Genomic DNA, 20,599 nt, shown 5'->3' on the forward strand with positions numbered 1-20,599 from the left:
ATTATTAGATTGCCAATTGACCATTGGCAAAAAGATCAATTAGATTCTCAAAGTCCGTTTGACAATCTAATGAAAGCTGAGGACCCTCAGGAGGAAAATGTTTGTAGTGCAGAACCTTGTCATTAAATATATCTGATATTCCCACACTTCCTGAAAAATCTCATGAGATAGCATCTTAAAGTTCAGAGATTCCAGAATCTTAAGAGTTATTTTTATCTCTTAAAAATCCCTAACCAAAGTCGGTCATCTGTGTTCCTTTACTCCTGGCTGAATATAAGTGGTTATGTGCTGGGTACTTTGGTTTTCTTATGAGGATGGATTGCTAAAAGCAAGAAGTTCATACTGAGTGCAGTGAGGTTCCTTGGTGGTGAAAAGATGGGGAACCACTAACCTGTACGGTACCTCTATCTTCATATACCTCACCCTTCCCAGGACTCTACTGGTCTGGACTGTCCTGAGCATATAATAAAGCAGTATAATTTTGCAGTATTTATTTCATATGTGTATGTTTTGTCTTCTCTTTTCCTCCTTAAGACTTTTAAGAGATTGTCTTAAAGGCCCCTTTCTTGCTCCTCATGGGGCTTGGCCCCCAGCCACCATTATCTCAGGAGATGCTATGTCTGGTCCATCCTTTGGTCAGCAGGGGGCAGCAACAGAGTGGGCAAAGATCGCCATTGTTCTTCAGATTAACCAGGCTTTTCAGAGGTAGAAGAGCCCTTAAGGAATGCCTACTCAATGTGAATGCAGAGGAAATTCTTTAAAATAAAAGCAGCTTTATTAAACTCTAACAGATATTTAAACTTGAAGCAGTATTTTAAAAAATTGTCTTAGTAAGAGGAACTGCCAGTTTTTCAGATGCATAGGTTTTGGGGTTGTAATGCGTTGGAGTGGGGTAGAAGGTGAGGTATATAACCCACGGCCTACTCGGGGAGCCAATGAGCGTTTCCTCATGCAGGTTGCTATCTTTTATTGCTAATGTATGTGAAAATAAGGCCGATTTATCCCTGGAGTGAAATATGTATTTACATTGTAAGTGCAGAAAAGAATTATAGCATGTTTTTATTTTGCAGTTGGGACATATGAGAAAATATCAGGAAGAGGAGCTCATAATAGACACTTCTTAAAAGTTTAGTTAAGACGGTGAATTTACACTGCACAGGTGAGTCTAAAGGGAGATGATAAATTTCCAAGAATTTTCTGAAGAGGAAATGCATTTTCCTTCTGTAAATGTCTGGATTAGCCAAAATTAGGCCACCTCAACTACAGGCACAAATGTAAAAAAAATAGAGCATTTTTGCCCAGAGAGAACAAATCTGAAGATGGAAGCATGGACCTGAATCCTGAAGGATGTGCTCAGCGGTTCATTAAGGACCTGAATGGCATCAACCTACATTGGCCAGGCACTAAAGAAGCATGGTATGGGCCTGTTCCCCAGACCTCAAGGCGAGAGCTTTGGGGAACTGGGGACATGGCAACCTCTGACCTGAGAAGTAAGGAAGACTTCATAAACTGAGAAAGGGCTCTGGAAGCCTGGTAGCAAGGACTTTGACCCTGAGGGACAAGGAGGAAAGGATTTGGAGGTAGTTGTAATCAAGAAAATGGAGAGGTGCTGTGATCCAAGTGGTGGTATGTTCATGGGGAGGCAGGGACAAGATGTGCAAGGCACCTTTTGTGAGTCCTGTTCTATGCTATATTTTCCAAGTAGTTATTGATGGACCAGCCATTTTTCTCTGGTGATGGTCAAAAGAAAAGAGAAATTTTTTTCCTATGAAAAAGAACTGCTTTAATCACCACTGCAGGAGGAAAACACAAGAGGGCTCTTAAAAGACGATTGCTTCACACTGCAAAATCCAGAGCTCCTTGTGGTAATTTTAATTTCCACAAAGTTAATTGAAGTGTTAGGTCTGTGGATCTGATATGGAAAAAAATAGCACAGCTAGGTGAGTGGTTTTCTAGGTCTTAGAAATCATCAGAGAATATGAGAGCTGAGAGGACTGTGGATTGAGCTCTTATCTCTTTAACACCTCTGTAACCTGGAAGACTCCATTGACTTCATTATAAAATTGTGCTGCAAGTTAAAAAGGGGTGTTTTGGACTTGGTTGTAGTGATGGTTATCATAAACATTGATCAGAAGTTACACAGGAAGCCGTGGAACCCTGGTGTTCATGTCACACAAGCATTGTTTAGGGAAATGTCTCGGGGTTCAGCTGGTTGGTTTTGATAAGTGTTGACTGATGTTTCAGTTGACTCAAATCTTCTCGTGAAATGAGTTTTCAGGGTTTTTGCAACCAGGCGTGATGGCACATTGCTTTTCTTTTTAGTCTCAGCTACTCGGGAAGGCCTGAGGTTGGAGAATCGCTTGAGCCCAGGAGTTTGAGGCCTCAAAAAGAAAGGATCCACAGTATTTGGCACTTTTCCTTTTATCTCATGAGTATGAGAATCTATACTGGGTTAAACAGCACAAAGAAAAGTGGGTAGAGGGGAGACCCTGTGCTGAAGTGATAGGTAAGTGTATATACACTATCGTGTCCCAAGACCTCTATTCTCCACATCAATGTCAACTGACTGGACCAAGGTGTGCATCTGACCCAAGGCTGGCAAATCACATCCACTTTCCCTCAAATCTGAGGGAGAACAGAGACTGGTGGACTTGGCTCCAATGGCTCTGCTAAAATTTGAATAAGTAAAGGAAACTTAGTTGAGTAAGAGGGAAAAGGGTGTGTGTGTGTGTGTGTGTGTGTGTGTGAGAGAGAGAAAACTGAGGGAAGAGGGCAGAGATGATAGAGAAGGAAAGGGAGGAAGGAGGAGTTCTTTCTAGAAGATTATTGATGTCTTGTTCCTGTATCCATATAATAAACCTTCTCCTGGAACTAGCTTGGGTGGTTTCTACTTTGCTACTAAACTGTGACCATGATGAACCAGCTCTTGGGAGATACACAGAAAAAATTGAAACCTTGTCCCTTGGCTGAGGTTCCCAGTCTTAAGACCCAGGAAGAAAAAAAAAAAAAAACAACCCATTCTTTTTTCCCAGTATTGATATTGTATACCATCTTCATGGTCAACTTTAAAGTCCATTGATGCTCATTTAGATTGGCACTTTTTTTTTTTAAATAGACCCATCTCTTGGTTCCACAAACGCTACTACTGTCTCCTTCATATGTTCACTTGTTCTTTTAACTCCCCTAGTAGTTTTTGTCTGCAGTGTGCTGTGCCTTGTCCTAGGTGTTGTCCTTGTCTCTATGGAGCTCAGAGCCCAATAAGGAAGAGAAAGATTAATTGATAATGTATTTAGCCACAGCCATGGTACACTCTGAAGAATTGTGGCCTTTTGTGGGTGGGGATGGTGAAAGGCTAGCTATCAATGCAACCCACTGGGGTCTGAAGGAAAAGTAAGATAAGTAGGAGCTGGACTTGGTGGTGCACTCCTGTAACCCCAGCCACGCAGGAGGCAGGAGGATGGCAGGTTTGAGGCCACCTTCGGCAGCTGAACGAGACCCTGTCTCAATAGGGCTGGAGATGTAGCTCAGTGGTAGAGCATTTGCCTCACATGCGATAGGCCCTGGGTTCAATTCCCAGCACTGGGGGGGGGGGGGGAATTAGGAGGAAAGCATTACGTGGAAGACACTGGATCATTCAGGCAGAGCCTTGAGTATCCCAAGATCATAAGATTTAAGAAGTTAAGCTTTAAGAATCTTGAGGGGAATATGCCTAGGGCTGTCCAATGTTCAACTAACATGTTTCATGCACACTGCGAGACTAGTATAGGGGAGCACTAATGGGCAAGGCCGAAGTTCAGGGTGCCAGGCTAAAGGGGAAAATTTCCTCCATGAATGGAAGTAGTAACAGCAGCCTGTAATCAATAGAAAAGAGCGCTTGGGTTTGCCAGCTTGCAGAAACTTCCAGAAACCATGGACTCTCTCCCTCCTTCTCCTTTTCTCTGCCTCCATCCTTGTGTCCTCCTCCCTCTCTTTATTCCCCTTCATTTCACTCGTCTTCCCTTTCCCCCTCTTCTGTCTTCCCTCTCCTCCATCCTCTCAACAAGCATGTCCAGCCCTCTCCCATGAGCAGTGTCTTTTGATGAATGGGATCCCATGGGCCCTACCCACAGAGTTCACAGCATGGCGGTGGATGGATGGATTGAATCAGCAGACTGGGCTGATGTGTGGGACAGACATGGATGGAGCTGATCCTTTTATGTGTGTGTTTACACAAGCAGTGTTCATGAACTGCACCCCTTTAAAACTCTGTGCACGTGGAGAAGTGGGGAAAGGAACGAGGATGTCACCAGAAAACAGCTCCACATATAGCCATCTGCAAGGAGTGTTTGGCCTCTTCACAGAGCATGTGTGTTGAAAGACATTATTCTGTCTCATATTTGAGCATCGTGAGGTTTACGTTGTAAGCAGTTCGTGTGCCAGAATTGTGTTCTGTCTTCTGTAAAATGGTAACTACATTGTCATTTGCCCAGTGGGGATACAATAAATATTAATTACTGGTGGCTTATCCCTTAACATAACTTCCCCTTTCAGCTTAATGAAGCAGATTCCTGATAAATGCATTTGTGTCTCCAGAGTTTCATTTGCTAAGGCTCAAAGGCTGCACAGGATTTGCCTTGAGGGGTGAAATTCTTGTCCAATTTTTTTTTTCTTTCCTCTTTCAAGCACCCTTTGGAGATGTTTCTTCTTGAAAGCAATTGACAGTAGTAAAACTCATTTTAACTGGGAGAGAGAACAATGTGGTCTGTAACTTTGGACGTCTGATAAAATGAGTACTTAAAGTTTTAAGGATTTATAGGCTAGAGTTCAGGCCAGTTATATAAGTGGCCAAGCTGGATTGACAATATAGAGGTCTGTTGGCATTTGTTTTTCTTGAGGAATTTTCAGACAACCTATTCTCCTTGTAAACCAAAAGAATTTCCCTGCAGTAGATTAAATATCTAAAAACTTGGTGCTCCTTTGAAATAGGCTGAGCGTGTGAGTGTGGGACATGAGTGAATGGAGGTGAGGCATCCTCCAGGAGATGCCCCAGTTTCATATGGGGTAGTGTTTGGTTTGTACCATCTGTACCTATAAGAGAAAGTATCTTTATAGAGTACCAGCATTGCATGAAGAGGGGTGGTAGGTTAATCGGAAAACACCGAAAGCTGGTTAGGAAAGCAGCCTTTTGGTTTCTATTTTGGCTTTTACATGGTGCATGCTTAATGGTTTCTGAGTTAGAGGACTGAGAGAAGCTTTTAAACGCTTGAGTGATAGTCCTGCCTCATTTACAGAACAGTCCCTTACCCAGTCCCTTACCTTGCTTGCTTTTGCTTTCTGTGACTCGTACCATGGAGAGCTTGTCTCGGGGTGTCCTCATCCTTAGGATGAACTACCTGGTGGTGCAACCACTGGCTGAGCATGTGTATCCTCCAAGTAGAAGGCCCCCTGAGGTGAGCCTCGTGCAGTGTGCATGTGAGCATCTGCACCCGGATCCATGGGAGCAGCTTGTCTTGTGTGTCTTTAGGGAATGAGGTTAGGGGCCAGAGAGGTTTGCATCCTTGGCACTATCCACTTCCACAGATTATGGTTTAGACAAATGGTTGACCCTTCTAGCCCTAGGAGTGTATAAAATGGGAATGACAAGTAACTAGCCCTGCCTTGTGGCCGGGGCAGAGTTGGGAGAAAGAGAGATTGTGGATGTGAAAGCGCTTTTGTAAACCAGAAAGTTCCTCGCTTCCCCTGGCTATGAAATGGCCTTGCGGTTCATGGACATGGATGGTACTGGTACGGCTTTTATAGTGGAGGTGAGAAGGAGAGGGGAGGAGAAGGGCTGCTGTCTGCATTTGCCCTTAGGCTAAATGTTGGGCTCACATCAGATCCAGAGCTTTAGGTGGGGAATGTTCCTCCTTGACCCATTGGGTTCTAGGGACATCATAACTAGCAAGATTCAGGTGGTGTTGGGTTTCCTTATGTTTATAGGGACCACAGAAAGTATTTTCCCTTCTTGTTCCTGGAAACTTTTAAGAAAGTGCTTTTGTTCTTTGAGAGCTCCTGGATCTCTGTTTGCTTCCTTATCACCAACCCACCTTTCCTCAGGGCTTCCCTTCCATCGCTGGGTGCCATCTTACCCCCCACAATAGTGCCCACCCCAGCTTCCACACTTGATCCTCCATCCTCATGAAGGAAAGCACTTAGTCTTAACTTGCTTAAATTTTATTTACTGGATACGGAAACTTCCTGACCTCTTTTTTTTTTTTTAAACTCCATTTAAAGGAGGCACGTGAATGAATTAAGACGGTGAAAAACTGGTTTTAAGGTTTTTCTCCCTGTGAAATTTTTTTTAGGAAAAATGTGATGTTGGAGAATAAGGACAGTGCACACATCAATGAGGAAGTACAAATTACTGCAACTTTTTTTTTCCCCTAGTGATGAGCTGGCGGTATTAAAAAGCCTTAAAACATGTTAAATACCTTTAAACCCAGCAAATCCTCTTTAAGAAAATCATTGAAAACTTATGCTAAGAATTTAGCTACGGAGAAATTGGTTGAATGGTTATTTGTCAAGGAGAGTTAAGACATCATTATAATGTCCAGTGGTACAGAATTAACCAAAAATTTATGGCATACTTATGTGATGGAATGATCTGCATTATTTCAAATAGTACTATAGAAATTTACTGACATGGTTTGTAGAATTAAAAAGTGTTATATGCACCATTATGGTGTGTAACAATTTTATTAAAAGTACAAGTTATATAACTACATGTGAATATAGATTCATAATAAGTTCATATACCAAAATGTTAATATTTCTTATTTTGGGCGTGTTATGTGTATTTTATTTTCTTTAATTTTTTTTTAAACTAAAAAAGTAATACTAAAAAATTTTTTAAAAATGAGCACAAAATAGCCTGTTCCAGAGAACAGTGTTTACAGAAGCCCTGGTTCAGGGTATTTTGTGAGGGAGGCCAACCTTGTGTCCAGAAAGTGTGTTCTTGATCCACATTCAGGATCATGTTTGGATTAATATCTGGGGGAGGCAGAGAATGTAGAAAAATGAGTAGTGAATGCAGGGTCATGTGCTCATCCCTCCTACTCAGAAACCTTCTGTGAGGCTGTGGCTTTTCCTTTGACAGCAGCATAAGAGATTATTTCTTTTGTATCTGGCTCCCTTTGTTACCAACACGTTAGCATTCATTATTGATGCATGGAATTAACAACTTCTAAACTTTTGTGTAGATGTTGTAGAGGAGTTCTTCATTCTTAGTTGGGACCCCTGTAACAAAAGGCAGATTAAAGCAAAAATTCAAGGCCATGCGTGTATGCTTTGTATCATAGGCGGTAGATACTTGGAGAAATGAGTAGGTCTCAGGGTGGCTCTGACCTCAGGCTTCAATGCCACCCTCTTCGGAAACAGGGACAGGTATGGGAGGTTGGCAGGTGCACAAAGAGCTCAGCAAATGAGAGTAAGGCTTGTCCTGCAGACTTGACTTGGTCCTGTCTTTAGCCCATAGTGACTTGGCCGACCTCTTCTAGGTACAGAGAGGGAGACATCTTGACAAAGGAGGGTTCCTTCATAGCTCTAACTTTCCCTTACCAGAAGGCAACTTCAACTTGGCGAGCTGCTTCTAGTCTATAGTTTCTAAAATAGCTCACCATAATCCTTATACCCAACAGGCCTATTTTCTCAGTGGCATAGTCTAATCGCCTACAGTGGCATTTGGGATGGCCTGTGTGGTCTCCTACACCATCTTCCATTACACAATTCTGAAAACACTACATGCTCTGCCTCAGTTTTTCTTCTAGAAAGAAGTTCATGAGAATAAGTAATGGAAGTTGCATTGAAGGAACATTTGTTCTAAAACCAGGCTCTGAGCTTAGGGGTGTAGCTCAGCGGCAGAATGCTTGCCTATCATGTGCAAGGCCCTAGGTTTCATCTTCCTACTGGAAGAAAAATTATTTTTCCTTAATCTCTTATACAACATACCCATTAAAATGAGGTCTCTAGGGGGCTGGGGTTGTGGCTTAGGCCTAGCATGGGGTTGTGGCTTAGGCCTAGCATGGGTGAGGCACTGGGTTCAATCCTTAGCACCACATTAAAAAAAGTGGACACAATACCTTTATTTTATCTACAACTAAAAAGAAATCTTAAAAAAAAAATCTCTAATGGTGCTGTGGAAAGGGATCCAGTACCTGTGTGTGGTTTGCTAGTGCTGCATTAGGAAAGGACCACAGAAACTTACTGTCTCCCAGATCTGGAGGAGTGAGGTGTACAACTGAGTCATTGGCGAGATTGGTTGCCCTTCACGATCATGAGTGAAGGAGCTGCACCAGACCTCTCCTTGGCTCATAGATGGCCCTCTTCTCCCTGCATCTTCCCCTCCTCTTTCTTCTATGCTGTCTGGTCCAAATTTCCTTCTTAAAAGGATACCAGTCACATTGGAATGGGACCTGCTTTAATTAGCTCGATTACCTCCATCGTGGACCCCCCCCCCCAATCTCCAAATAAGTTCATATTCTGGAGATATTGAGAGGGCTTCAACTTGTGAATATGGGGCAGAAATGGGAGGAGGCTACAATTCAGTCAATAGCGCGGGCTCTCTCTCTCTCTCTCTCTCTCTGTTTCCACTTAAAAAAAAAAAAAGTGCAGCAGGTTGTGCCTGTAATCCCAGCTGCTATGGAGGCTGAGGCAGGAGGATTGCAAGCTCAAGGCCAGCCTGGGCAACATCATAGCAAGATATCTCTTAAAATATATTTATTGAAGTACTGGGGATTTAACCAAGGGCACTTTACCTCTGAGCTATGTCCTCAACCATGCCCCCCATTTTTCTTTTTTCTTTTTTTCTTTTTTTTGGAGACATGATCTCACCAAGTTGCAGAGGCTGTCAAACTTGTGATCCTCCTGCCTCAGCCTCCTGAGGGTTTATAGGCATGGGCTATCATGACCTTGAAAAATGAATTTAAAAATTAAAAAATATTATTATAGAGAATCTCGAACATAAAAACATTCAAAAATATTGAATCTCTGTGTTCCCATCAACAGCTTCAGCTCCCCCAAGGCGGATCACTCATCCTTCCTCCCTCCCTTCCCTCAGTGGACTGTTTTAAAGTAAAAACTAGTCATCATTTAAAGCAATACAAGTTACTTATAAAGGATGATCTTTTAAAAACAGTATTACATACCTGTGCATTATTAGAGCCAGAATAACACCAAATGACAGTGCTTGTCTCTGGGATGTGGGATTACAGGTAATTTTTACTTCTGTCTTTGTAACTTTGTTGATGGAATGAGCCAGTTTTGTTGTCAGAAAACAAACAGCTGATTTCCAGGTGGTGAGAGGAGGTGACTTGAGGGAATGAGGGACAGTGGAAAGGACAAAATTGTTTTGAGGCAGGAAGTAGTGTTGTGCTTCTAGAATATATGAAAAAAAGAGGAAGAACATAGGATCGTGAGTCATGGTGTTTAGGGCACAGCTTGGCACAGAAGGTCTGAGGACCAGCCCTACCTTCCACAAAAATGAAGCTTTGTGACCTTGGCAAGGTCACCCGGCCTCCCTAAACTGTGGTTTGGTATCTGCAAAAGGAAAGAACTGGACTTGACCAACCTGTAGGATTAGTTTGGTTGTGAATGTTCAAAAACATGAACATGAACATTTTCTTTGACTTTATTAAGATAAAATTTCCATTTCATTATCTGCAGTATGGCATTGTTGGATGGTGAGTGGTGAGGGCGTGTTTTTTTTTTTTTTTTTTTTTTTTTTTTTTAAAGCTGAAGGTGAGAAGTGATGGGTACATTTTTAAGAAATAGACAGGTCATCACTTTTCAGAAAGTACTTCTGTGTGTGTACATGTACAATTCAGAACACCCTCAACAGCATGGGTTCATTTATAAAGAGCCACTGAAACTTCTTGGTAATGTTCAGCATAGTCAAGCTTTAGAAGTCTTATGTCTCTGGACTAGGATTTCCACCACTACTTAATTTCTGTCCCCCTCATCTCATGATAAAGGCCAGCTGTCAAAATATTGAACTTTAAAAATGCCACTAGCCTGCCCCGCCTCCCAGGCATGGGGTGGACAGAGAAATCTGGAGTCGTGGCTCAAGTCATTTAGTAATGGTCAGCCTCAGGAATGACCCCGTGAAGTCCACAGCCAATGGGGTGTGAATCTAGAAGATAGTGCAACACCTGGAAATGATGAATGCTGCTCTCCTGACAAGTTTCGGAAAGGAAGAATAGATTCTGTTAGCAAATAGATTAATGCAGCTTGCCGGTTTGATAGCTTATGAAGCAGCCTTCAACTTGGAAGTGAAACGAGGATGTGTGCACATAGACACCTTTGAAAGGAAAGTCCTGAGGCTTAAAAAATGACTTCAGACTGGAGACAGCCCTCCCTACTCGGAGGTGGGGGCAAGATGCAGCTGGAGCCACCTGCCAGATGATCCTGCCAACGCCAGCACCTGTTCCTGAAGGCTAGAGACCCTTTCCCCACTGAGACTGCAGGCATCAGACTGGGGAAGTGTCCGTTGTCCCTCAGGCAATGTCAGCTGGGACCAGTGGAGGCTGCCGAGGTAGAAAATAACCAAGCAGATCAGAAGAGCACCACAACAGCTCTGAAATTCATTTGTCATTGAAACCACAGCCCATAAATACAGGCCAGGACCTGTGCTAACCCTAAACATGTGACTGCCAGCTTAGGGAAATTTAGATAGAACCCCAAGTCTTTTAACCAAAATGCCTGGGACACAATTGAAAATCACCAGTCATCTCAAGAACCAGGAAAATCACAATTTGAATGAGGGGAAATAATTATCTGACATTAAAACTGGAACAAAGCACATGTTAGGCATGGCTGTGCTCCAATTCAACTATCTGCACTATCTGTGGCTGCTTTTAGGCTACTCTTACCAAGCTGAGGAGTCATCACAGAGACCATAGGGTTTGCAAAGACTGAAATATTTACTCTCTGGCTCTTTATAGAAGTTTGCTGAACCTTGAAGAAAGCTCATTGAAGACCTAATAACATTTTTTCCCCCTTATTTACCCTTTTTGTTTCCTTTAATTCATAGCATAGAGTGGTGTACTCCTTATATCGGTTGTCTCCTCTTTCTTATCTTTGATAGTTCTTTGGGCATAGCCTCATCTGTTTAGCTAGAAGCCTTCCTGCTTTGGAGTTGGACCCCTTTTCTCCTGGTCATCTTGTCCCTTATTGCAACTGTCATGCTCTTAACCCTGCTCAGAAAGGTGGGTTTTGAAGATCTGTGCCCTAGATGGGGTTCTTCTTTCTCCACTCACTTCATCAGGCTTCAGAAATACTGGGGAGTTACAAGATGTTTGTGGCTGATCTATACAGGGTTGTGTTTGGGGATATGGGAAGCAGTTTTTCCAGGATATGCAGGACTCTGTCCATAAGCTGCTCTTTGTAGCTAGTCATTCCAGATACATGTTGTTCCAGGAGATAGAACAAGAGGCGCAGTCTGGGAAGTGTTGGGAAGGCTGAATGTCAGGTGTAGAAGCCCAGCACAGAGGTTTGGAGAATTCTGGCCCTTGCAGGGTGGAATGCTGACAGTACAGTCGGTTGATAAGAGAGTTGATTTTATCTTTCAAAGAGCACCATCTCTGCAGGGTGTTGCAATGTCTCTGAGGGAGGAAGGCAAGGTCAGAATATGGAGAATTGGAAGTTTCATTTCCAATTGGGGACTTCATTAGGATTAAATAGTGACCTAGATATAGCAATTCAGAACTGGTGGAAACTAGGCAAGGATTTTGAGGCAAATCAGAGTTTTAATGTACAAACTGCTGTTCCCTAAAAAGAGTTGGTGAATGCTCAAGAAGTTCATGTAATCATCAAAACATTTCTGGGGCAGTCTCCTGGAAGAGTAAAAATAATGCTTATGATGTTAGTGAAATAGGAAAGTCTTTACTAAAAACAGTAAGCTACATTGGGGTGAGTGTATGTGGTTTTAGTTCTTAAAACATGGCTTTAAAAAAAAAAAAAAAAAGCTTTTAAGCTAAGTACTTTGGTCAGGTAGATTATCCACAGACCTTCCCCCCTGGCCCGGAGGGGAGACTTGGCCGGGATTCAGAAATTCCACCAGACCAAAGCCACCTCGGACTTTCATGCGTTGTTCTACTTCCAAACAAGATGGATGGCAAGGAGTTACTGCAGGCACCAGGAAACTCACGGAGGCTCCTAAATACAGGATTAGGAATCTATTCCCATGAGGTTCCTTATTCCTGATCTTCTAGACATATGGATGAGGGACCCAGCCTGTATTTGGTGACATCCAGCCTGTCATAACTGGACTTCTCAGATCCCTCTAAAACCTGCACCAAGATTTTGCAGCTTGGGCAAGTCAGAACAAAGGAGGCCCTTACCCCTCTGCTATCTCCTTTGGTTCTATGAGAAGGTTTAAACTCGTTGAGCCGGCTGTCTTGGAGTGCTGGCCTTTGCATCTTGGTTTCGGCGTCTTTAATCTCCATGCATTCACTCCTGTGGTTTTATTTTGTAATGTGCGTGCTGTTGTCTGTGCTGTGGGAAACGGGCCAGAACATCATTTCCCCGCTCCCTGTGAGGTTTGCTCATTTTGAAAGTTTGCTTATCTATGAAGTTCAACTTGACCTACATTTAGTTTTTCATACCTTCTGAGTGTCAACACTGAGGTTGTATCTTTGACATTGAATTTGGGGCCTCATTTGTGTGCCTGTGTTACATTACAAGATGTTGGCACCCTGGACTGTGGAAGCCAAATGCCAGAAAGAAAATGAAGTCTCTGCTTGCTCTGTTCAACACTGTGGCTGAAAAATGCTGATGTGCCTTGGAGGAAGTATGGGAGGCTCTGATTTGGAACTTACCTGAGTGAAGCAGGAAATTCAACATTTTTGTTGAGGGCTATAGTTCACTGGTGAAGGGCTGTGCTTAGCTCTTTGTTGCTAAGCCTGTAGGTACCTTGAAAGTGGGAAAGGAGCCTCTTGGAATTTTCTCTGGGTATTTTGGGTGCATACAGCCTCCGAGTACCACATTCAGCTTAATTAAAATTAGATCTAGAAATAATTAAAACTTGTTCTTCCAAAGTCTAATGAGTCCTCTTCATCAGTGCCTCCCAGTCTGAGCAAATGAGAGCAAGAATAAATGTGGCATACATGTAGGCCAGGAAGCCTACGTTTCTTTAAGGGTTCATTAAATTTCTTTTGGAGTCTGATAAGGTTAATATAAAGTGAAGATAGGCATTGATTGTCATTAAAAACTAGAGTTGTGGCTGGGTGTGGTGGCACACACTGGTAATCCCAGCTACTTGGGAGGCTGAAGCAGGGTGACCTCAAACTTGTGATCCTCCCATCTTAGAAAGGACTGGGATAGCTGTGCACGGTGGTACATGCCTGTAATCTTAGCAGCTTAGGAGGCTGAGGCAGGAGGATTCCAAGTTTAAGGCCAGCCTCAGCAATTTAATGATGCCATTTCCCAAAATAAAGGGCTGGGCATGTGGCTCAGTGGTTGAGTGCCTCTGAGTTCAAATCTCAGTGCCCTCCTCCCCCCCCAAAAAAAGACTAGGATATAACTCAGTGGGAGGATGCCCCAGCACTCACTACCCGGCCCCCTCCAAAGAAAAACCAGAGTTCTGTTTCACATCTCGGAGGAAAAGCGGATGAAAATCATTTTGAGGAGATGTGTACTGTGTGCCAGTCGATATGCTCAGCTCGATTTACCAAGAAAGATGTTGTAAACCATAAGATGCTTGGTTATTGGTCTCTTGCAGAGAGTTACTCAAGCGGGCACTGCTGGCATCTCAGGCACCAAAATGCTTCCTCCCACCCCCGTATTGGGCATTAAACTGTGTGGCACTCTGCCACTGAGCTACATCCCTACTCGTTATTTTTAATTTTTGAGACAGGCTCTCAGTTGCCCAGGCTGACCTTGAACTTGTGATCCTCCTGCCTCAGCCTTCCAAGTGGCTGAGATTGCAGAGGTGTGTGCAGCCACCCTATGCTGGCAGCAAGCACTGTTGTATATCTGAGCCGACTTGTGAGGCATATAGCACTCCTGGCCCCAACCCACTTGGGGCCAGCATTTCCCCCCTACCCCGACCCCTGTCATTGTAACTGCTAAAACTACCCCATTGCCATGTCCACATGTCTTTTCTAAAAGGCCATTCTGCTGTGGCACAGGCCATAGGCTCTCAGTACATACTGTTGAATGAATTTTGGGCAAGCTGGTCCAGATCCATCTCTGGACGTGTGCCTCTGTTGCAATAGGAGAGAACACTCCATGAGCCAATTCTGTGTTTTTATTACCTCAAATTTACATAATAGCTTTTGCTTGTGAAATAACAAGAATTTATTCATACTATATAATTGGAGTATAGTTAGTTTTTTTGATTAAAAATGAATATATTCCACAGTTAATGGCTTGATTTTTAACTCACCTATTTTCTTAAGCATTATGGCATCGTTCATAATAGTCAAAACCATAATCTATTATGCGTTTCATCATTATGTTCTTTTTCTCAACACATCATCTTTCTAAGACAAGGTTTTATGGTAAGTATTTACAGAAGATGCTGACTCCTACAAATAGCTTGAAATCCACTTTTTCTTAACTGTTAGCAGTTATACATATACTTGACTATCCGTGAATACACAGACATTTTATCTTCTTGAAATCAAACTTAACCAGGCAATATTTCTTGGCAAGCTTAAACTGATAACAAAGGTCTTGTTTTTACTAAATCTTTAATACTCTTATGCTTTTTGAGTATAATGGTTTCTGTGGACTTGGTGCCATGAATGGATTCTCTTATACTTCAGCAAGAGAATATAGTAAGATCTTGGCTAATTCATTCAATAGATATTTACTGTGCTTGGGCTTCAGTGCACAGCACAGATGATTCCTTCTTTCACACTAGCGGAAGTGAACATAATAAGGCTAAGTTGGAAAGTGATAAATGCTATGGAGAAAACTAAAACCAGTTAGGAGGTTTGGAGCCCAAGCTCCTGGTACAGTTTGAAATGAGGTGGTTTGGGAAGGTTTCTTGAAGGTGATTTTTTCCCCCTTTCCAGAAAAAAATCTGAAGGACAAATGAATACTGTTGTGCCCCTCCTATGCTCTAGATGCTATTATAGGAGCCAGAATGGCTAGATATACCCTGTGTAATCTGCAATAAATAAATGAAATTCACAGGACCAGATAGTGGGTGTGCACAGTAAGATGAGAACACTTCAAGCCATGTCTGGGCAGCATGCTTATTAACACTGACCTTTAAGAAATCATTTTGATGTGATGACACCTGTGTTGATAAACAGATTTGTAAGGGAAGAACTTCTATCTTTTTTTTTTTAAAGTCAGTGACTACACCAAATGATAAAAAATAGCAGGTCTCCCTCCTCCACCCAAGAGGCTAAGCATGGAAGGAGTTTTGGGTCCAAGATCAGTGATCCTTATAGAATTATTGCTGCTTCTAGCTGGTGACATGTTGGTGACAAGGATCCTGGAGTTGACAATGACAAAATTGGAGATGTTGCTCCAAATTAAGGACGGCTTTTGTAGAAAAACTTGAATGAAGCCCTGAAAACAGGAGGCCAACCAGCTCCGTGACCTTGGGCAGCTCCTTCACTTCTCAGGACGACTAATTACGTGCCAGACACGGTGCTGAGCACTTTATGCACATCATCTTGTTTAATGAGATAAGTTGTAAAACATGAGGGGCATGAACTTCACACCATAACCATTGAAGTCCCTTTCTAGCTCTCCTTGGATTTCTTTGTCCTTGATTATTTTTTTTTTTTTCCAATTCAAAGAAACAATTAGACCGAGCCTTGCGATAAGCTTAGGACTTGAAGCCAAGTCACATAGTAAGCTGTGATGTAGGGCCGGGTCTAACATTCCTGGTTTTCCTTTCTGTCATCTCCCATGGTGATGCAGAAAGCCACATGGGGTGTGGCAATTTTGGAGAGTGGAGTGATTTTGCTAAGATTGTGCTCATACAAATACCAGCTCCAGATTTCACTTGCATTCTTTTCATTTTGGTAGATGGACAGCATATTTTATTTTTATGTGCTGCTGCTGATCAAACCCAGTGCCTCACACATGCTGGGCAAGTGCTCTGCCACTGACCTATACAGCCCCAGCCCCTCGCTTCCATTTCTTTACCCTGAAATAGGACTGTCGAGGAGTGAAGAATTGGAGCCGGAGGGACGCCGGAGGGACGCCGGAGGGAAAGCCACAGTGTGCCCAGTGCTTCCGTAACCCTCTGTTAGAGAATGTCGAAAATGAGCACAGGACTTATGCTCTTATTGTATTTCTTATGGATTACCTACTGAAGATCTGTAACATGACCAGCTCAGTTGGCCCTGTGCTCCCTTTCATCTCCGATGTCCTAAGTTTCTCTTTCAGCCAGAGTGCCTTTGATTAGATTTACCTGGACTGACTTCTCTCAGGCTTGCATATCTTGGCAAAGGACTAATGTGTGTGCAGCGATCTGAGTCAGTCTGGCCTTGGTCTCCCCAGTTTACCGGCGCTGGCTCTCCAGCCTGCAGAAAGGAGAACTTCCACACCTCACTCTGCGCTGTCCTCTCCATTTTGTAGATGATGAACCAGGTGGAAGGGCAGCAGAAGAACCTGGTGCATGCCATTGAGTCCCTGCCGGGCTCTGGCCCCCTCACTGCCTTGGACCAGGACTTGCTGCTCCTGAAAGCTACCTCTGCGGCCACCCTCAGCTGCCTCGGGGAGTGCCTCAACTTGCTACAGCAGAGCGTGCACCAGGTGGGCCCATCCAGCCACAAGCCGGGGCCCTCAGGTAAGACCCCGGGGCGTTACCTTGTTTGGGATGAGGCTGCCCAGCCTGTGTGTATGCATGCATATGTCCCCCTTTCTCCACTCTCCACCCAGCTCTTCTTTTATCTTCATGCGTCTCCATCCTTCCCTCTCACTCCCTCCCAGTTTGGAATTTTTTTTCCTTAAACAAATTAGAACATAACATCCTACGAATAATTTAACATGTTGCATGAGCACTGTGGGCCACCCCATAGACTCTCTGGCCTCATACTGTATGTCTTGTTCCACTTGTGAGCTTGGCACTTGGCATCTGTCTTTAAGATCCATTCCTGTGCACCCTCTGGTCCCTATTTCCATGACGTCTGACCACCAGGTTCACCACCCAATGTTGCCGACAGACACACGCAGCCTCCAGCTCTATGCTCTGCTCACTCCCCTGTAGCAACATCCTTGGCCAGATCCCCTTAGGGATCTCTCTGGAGTATGGACCAGAAGCATCTCTAGTTCTTTATCCAGAGACCATGGTGTTTCCTTGAGATGCCTCAGTCCTTTTGGAGGGGGACCTTATTAATCCATCAATAAGCAGACATAAAGATGTGTGTGATAAGTAAATTTAAAAATGTCAAAATAGCTTGAGCCTTCATCGTGACACATATAATCAAGTCTTATTAACAGAACAAGAGATACCTTATTGAGCTTTTGCATAAGGGTCCGTCCATTAATGAGGAGATAAGCTAGCATAGGTGATGAATAGTAAAGTTGCTGGGAGTGCTGGTCTTCTTATCTCAAGCTTTCCTCAAGTGCCCTTTGTCCTCCATTTCATGGAAGATTAAAAGGCACAGTTGGTTTTTCAGAGACTGGGAAATTTGAATTTCTTTATGTGACCGACACCCACTGCCATTAAATGAGTTGTGGTCCTACCTGTCTTGGGCCTTCGCTTCCTGGTTTCTGAAAGCTTTACCAAGAAGTTTTTGTCTCCATCTTTTGGATGAGATGCTGAGGATCGGGGCAGTTAAGTGACTGCCCAGGGCCCCCCAGCTGCGTAGCAGAGCCAAGACAAGACACAGGCTCCTCACTCTGTGGCAGACCCCTCTCCCCCTCCCCCCCCCCCCCCGCCCGGTCCTGGGTCCTCCGTCCTCCAGACTGGGACTGGAGACGGTGCCTTGCATCACAGTTCTCTCGGGGCTGATATGTTTATTTTTAAAAAATAATTCTAGGCTTCAAAAAAGTTGCAAGGATAGTATGGAAAATTCTCTTACATACCTCTGCAAATTCCTCAAATGATGCATTTTATGACATTTGCTTCTTTATCATCTCTATCTAAATATGAAGCATATGGATTTTTTTTAAAACCAGGTTGCAAAAGTGATAACCCTTCTCAAATACTACCATGTATTTCCTTTAAAAAGGATACTGCCCTATATAGACAGCCTTATGATCAAACTTGGTGAAACAACATGAATATACTTCTATTCCCTAATGAACAGATCCTACTAAATTTGCCATGTTTTTCCCTGGCGTTCTTTAGGAACAGGAGGAAAAAGCTCTGTAGGATTCAGTCTTGGGGTAGATCAGTGTGTTTGGGAGAACAGTGAAGGAATTCAAACCTGGTTTCCTCCCTTTCCTCTCCCTTATCAGCTTGAAAGAGTTGAATAAGGAGGCCTCAGCCAGACTCCTTGATACTTTCTGATCTGAATGGAGCTTGGTGATTCTCACTGGGGCTTGGGCACAGGTTCAGGGTTAGCCTGGATGTGTTGATGGTCTCTGACTCTGTCTTGTAACTTCTAGGCTCTGCAACCAGATGGGCTTATTCTGAGAATCTTTGAATAGTAAATATGAACTTGTACCATTTTCTTATTCCTCAAATAAGTCCCTTATTTCTAGCAAACTTTTTTTTTCCTTCTGATTTTTCCATGGGTCTCTGGTGTTAAGGACCTAAAGGGACAAGGCACAGATGGTACAATTTCAAACAGGTTGAGTGTAGTAATGTGGGAGAAGGGGAGGGTGAGCAGTATCCCTGAGATTATGCCATATAAAGCGTCATCCTTCATGTCTTCCACCCCCCACCATTTGCCCATTCTCCCTTCTTTTGGTCCATTTTCATCCAGAAATATGGCAAAAAGTTGTGGTATATGTACCCTGAAGCATAAAATGACTAATTTGTCTCTAGTCCTCCCCCATCCCTCCTTTTTTCTTTTTTTTGGGGGGGTGGGTGGGTATTGGAGATTGACATTAAGCACTGAGCCATATCTCCAGCCCTTCTTAATTTTTGAGACAAAGTCTCCCTAAGTTGCTTAGGTCTGTGCTAAGTTGCTGAAGCTGGCCTTGAACTTGAAATCCTCCTGCCTCAGCCTCCCAACTTGCTAGGCTCACAGGCATGCACCACCATGCTTGGCTTGACTCTTTTTTAAGAGTTCTGTTGCCTATAACATAATATAGTTCTTTAGTTTAAAACAATCTATGTGTGTTTATTTAAATTTGTGCCACAAATTGTGGAGGGAAAATTATTTCTTGCATCCAAGTCATTCTAGTTGCCCAAAATTAAAACATAATTCCAGACTCTGAAGCCAAGCGAATTGAGAGAATTTGACCTGTTGAGTATTAACACGAAGAATGTTTATTTACTGTCTTGGCGTTCTCCAGGTTGATGGTAGCTGTGGCTGCCTGATACACATTGACAAAAGCATACTTATGTCTTAGAAGTGCCGGTCTGGTTGATGGGCATCAAAATCTCATTATAGTGAAACTGGGGGGCGGTATTGGGGGATTTAGTTCAGTGGGCAGCGAGGCCCAGAGTTCTTGCAGCTCACCAGATACCCAAACGGGTTGTTCTTGCTTGAACTGCTTCCCGACTCCTGCCCTATTTTTTTTCTTCTGCCTCTTTTCTGGATTAAAAGTGAATTTGCAGCTGGGCATAGTGGTGTACACCTGTAATCCCAGCGGCTCATGAGGCTGAGGCAGGAGGATCTTGAGTTCAAAGCCAGCTTCAGCAACTTAGCGAGGCCCTAAGCAACTCAGACCCTGTCTCTAATAAAATTTAAAAAGGAAGTGTGTTTGCTAGGGAGGCAGTTCACTGGTTAAACACCCCTGGGTTCAATTGCTGGTACCAAAAAAAAAAAAAAAAAAAGCCATCTTGTATTTCATCTTCTGTAGCATTTCATTGTCGCCTGGGAAATATGTTGTCTTGGGAACCTTTGTCTAGAGTGTGGCTCCCTGATGCTCAAGCAGTTTCGGGCACCCTGAGCAACTGGATCAAAACCTGAAAATACTTTCGTATGCATCTGCCTCCCTCCTGCATTTGGCTCCCAGACTGTCTCTGATGTTATCTTTAGAATCTGCTGGGTCTGAAAAGCTTCTGTTTACTGAGAAGTTTGTAATGAAAATTAATGAAGTAATTTGGCTTTTTGATCCAGGTTTAAGCAGTGCTCTGGCCCTTCTAACTCTGTCTCAGCAGCTTGATGATGGGGAAAGGCCTGGGTGACCAGGGACAAGGAGTCTGTTTTCCCCAGGGAACAGAACTCAAATTCAGAGTAGATACCTGTAACCAGGAACTTTCAGTGTCGGGGAGAGCTGGGCATTAACAAGCATGATGGGGTCAGGGCACACTTGGGAGACGACACTGGAGTTCAACAGTGGAGTGTGGGCAGAGGACAGTGGAGGGCACACTTGCCCCGGGCATAGATGAAGGAACGTGTAATTCAAGAGAGACCCAGAGCAGAAATTAATGAGCTTTTCTTAACTTATCCTCCAAACTTTTATTCCCTTGTAAGTTTTGTGGGGAATTGTCAGTTAATTAGTCGGTTGCATTGAACCTCAGGTGGTGAGATTTGGCAGAGGGTCTCGACTATTATAC

The 20,599-nt window shown here is 43.4% G+C and overlaps 1 protein-coding gene across 2 annotated transcripts in view; it reads left to right on the plus strand.

Moving 5' to 3' along the window:
- Nucleotides 1–20,599, plus strand: part of OSBPL10 (oxysterol binding protein like 10) — a 283,487-nt gene that overhangs the window by 192,407 nt on the left and 70,481 nt on the right. For both annotated transcript variants that reach the window (XM_081283103.1, XM_081283102.1), the window contains one exon: nt 16,558–16,768. In XM_081283103.1, coding sequence (XP_081139229.1) covers nt 16,558–16,768 — 211 coding nt within the window. The remainder of the gene's footprint in view (nt 1–16,557; nt 16,769–20,599) is intronic.

This window comes from Spermophilus citellus (assembly GCF_964194105.1).
Source record: "Spermophilus citellus genome assembly, chromosome: 3".
In the NCBI taxonomy this organism is placed as follows: domain Eukaryota; kingdom Metazoa; phylum Chordata; class Mammalia; order Rodentia; family Sciuridae; genus Spermophilus; species Spermophilus citellus.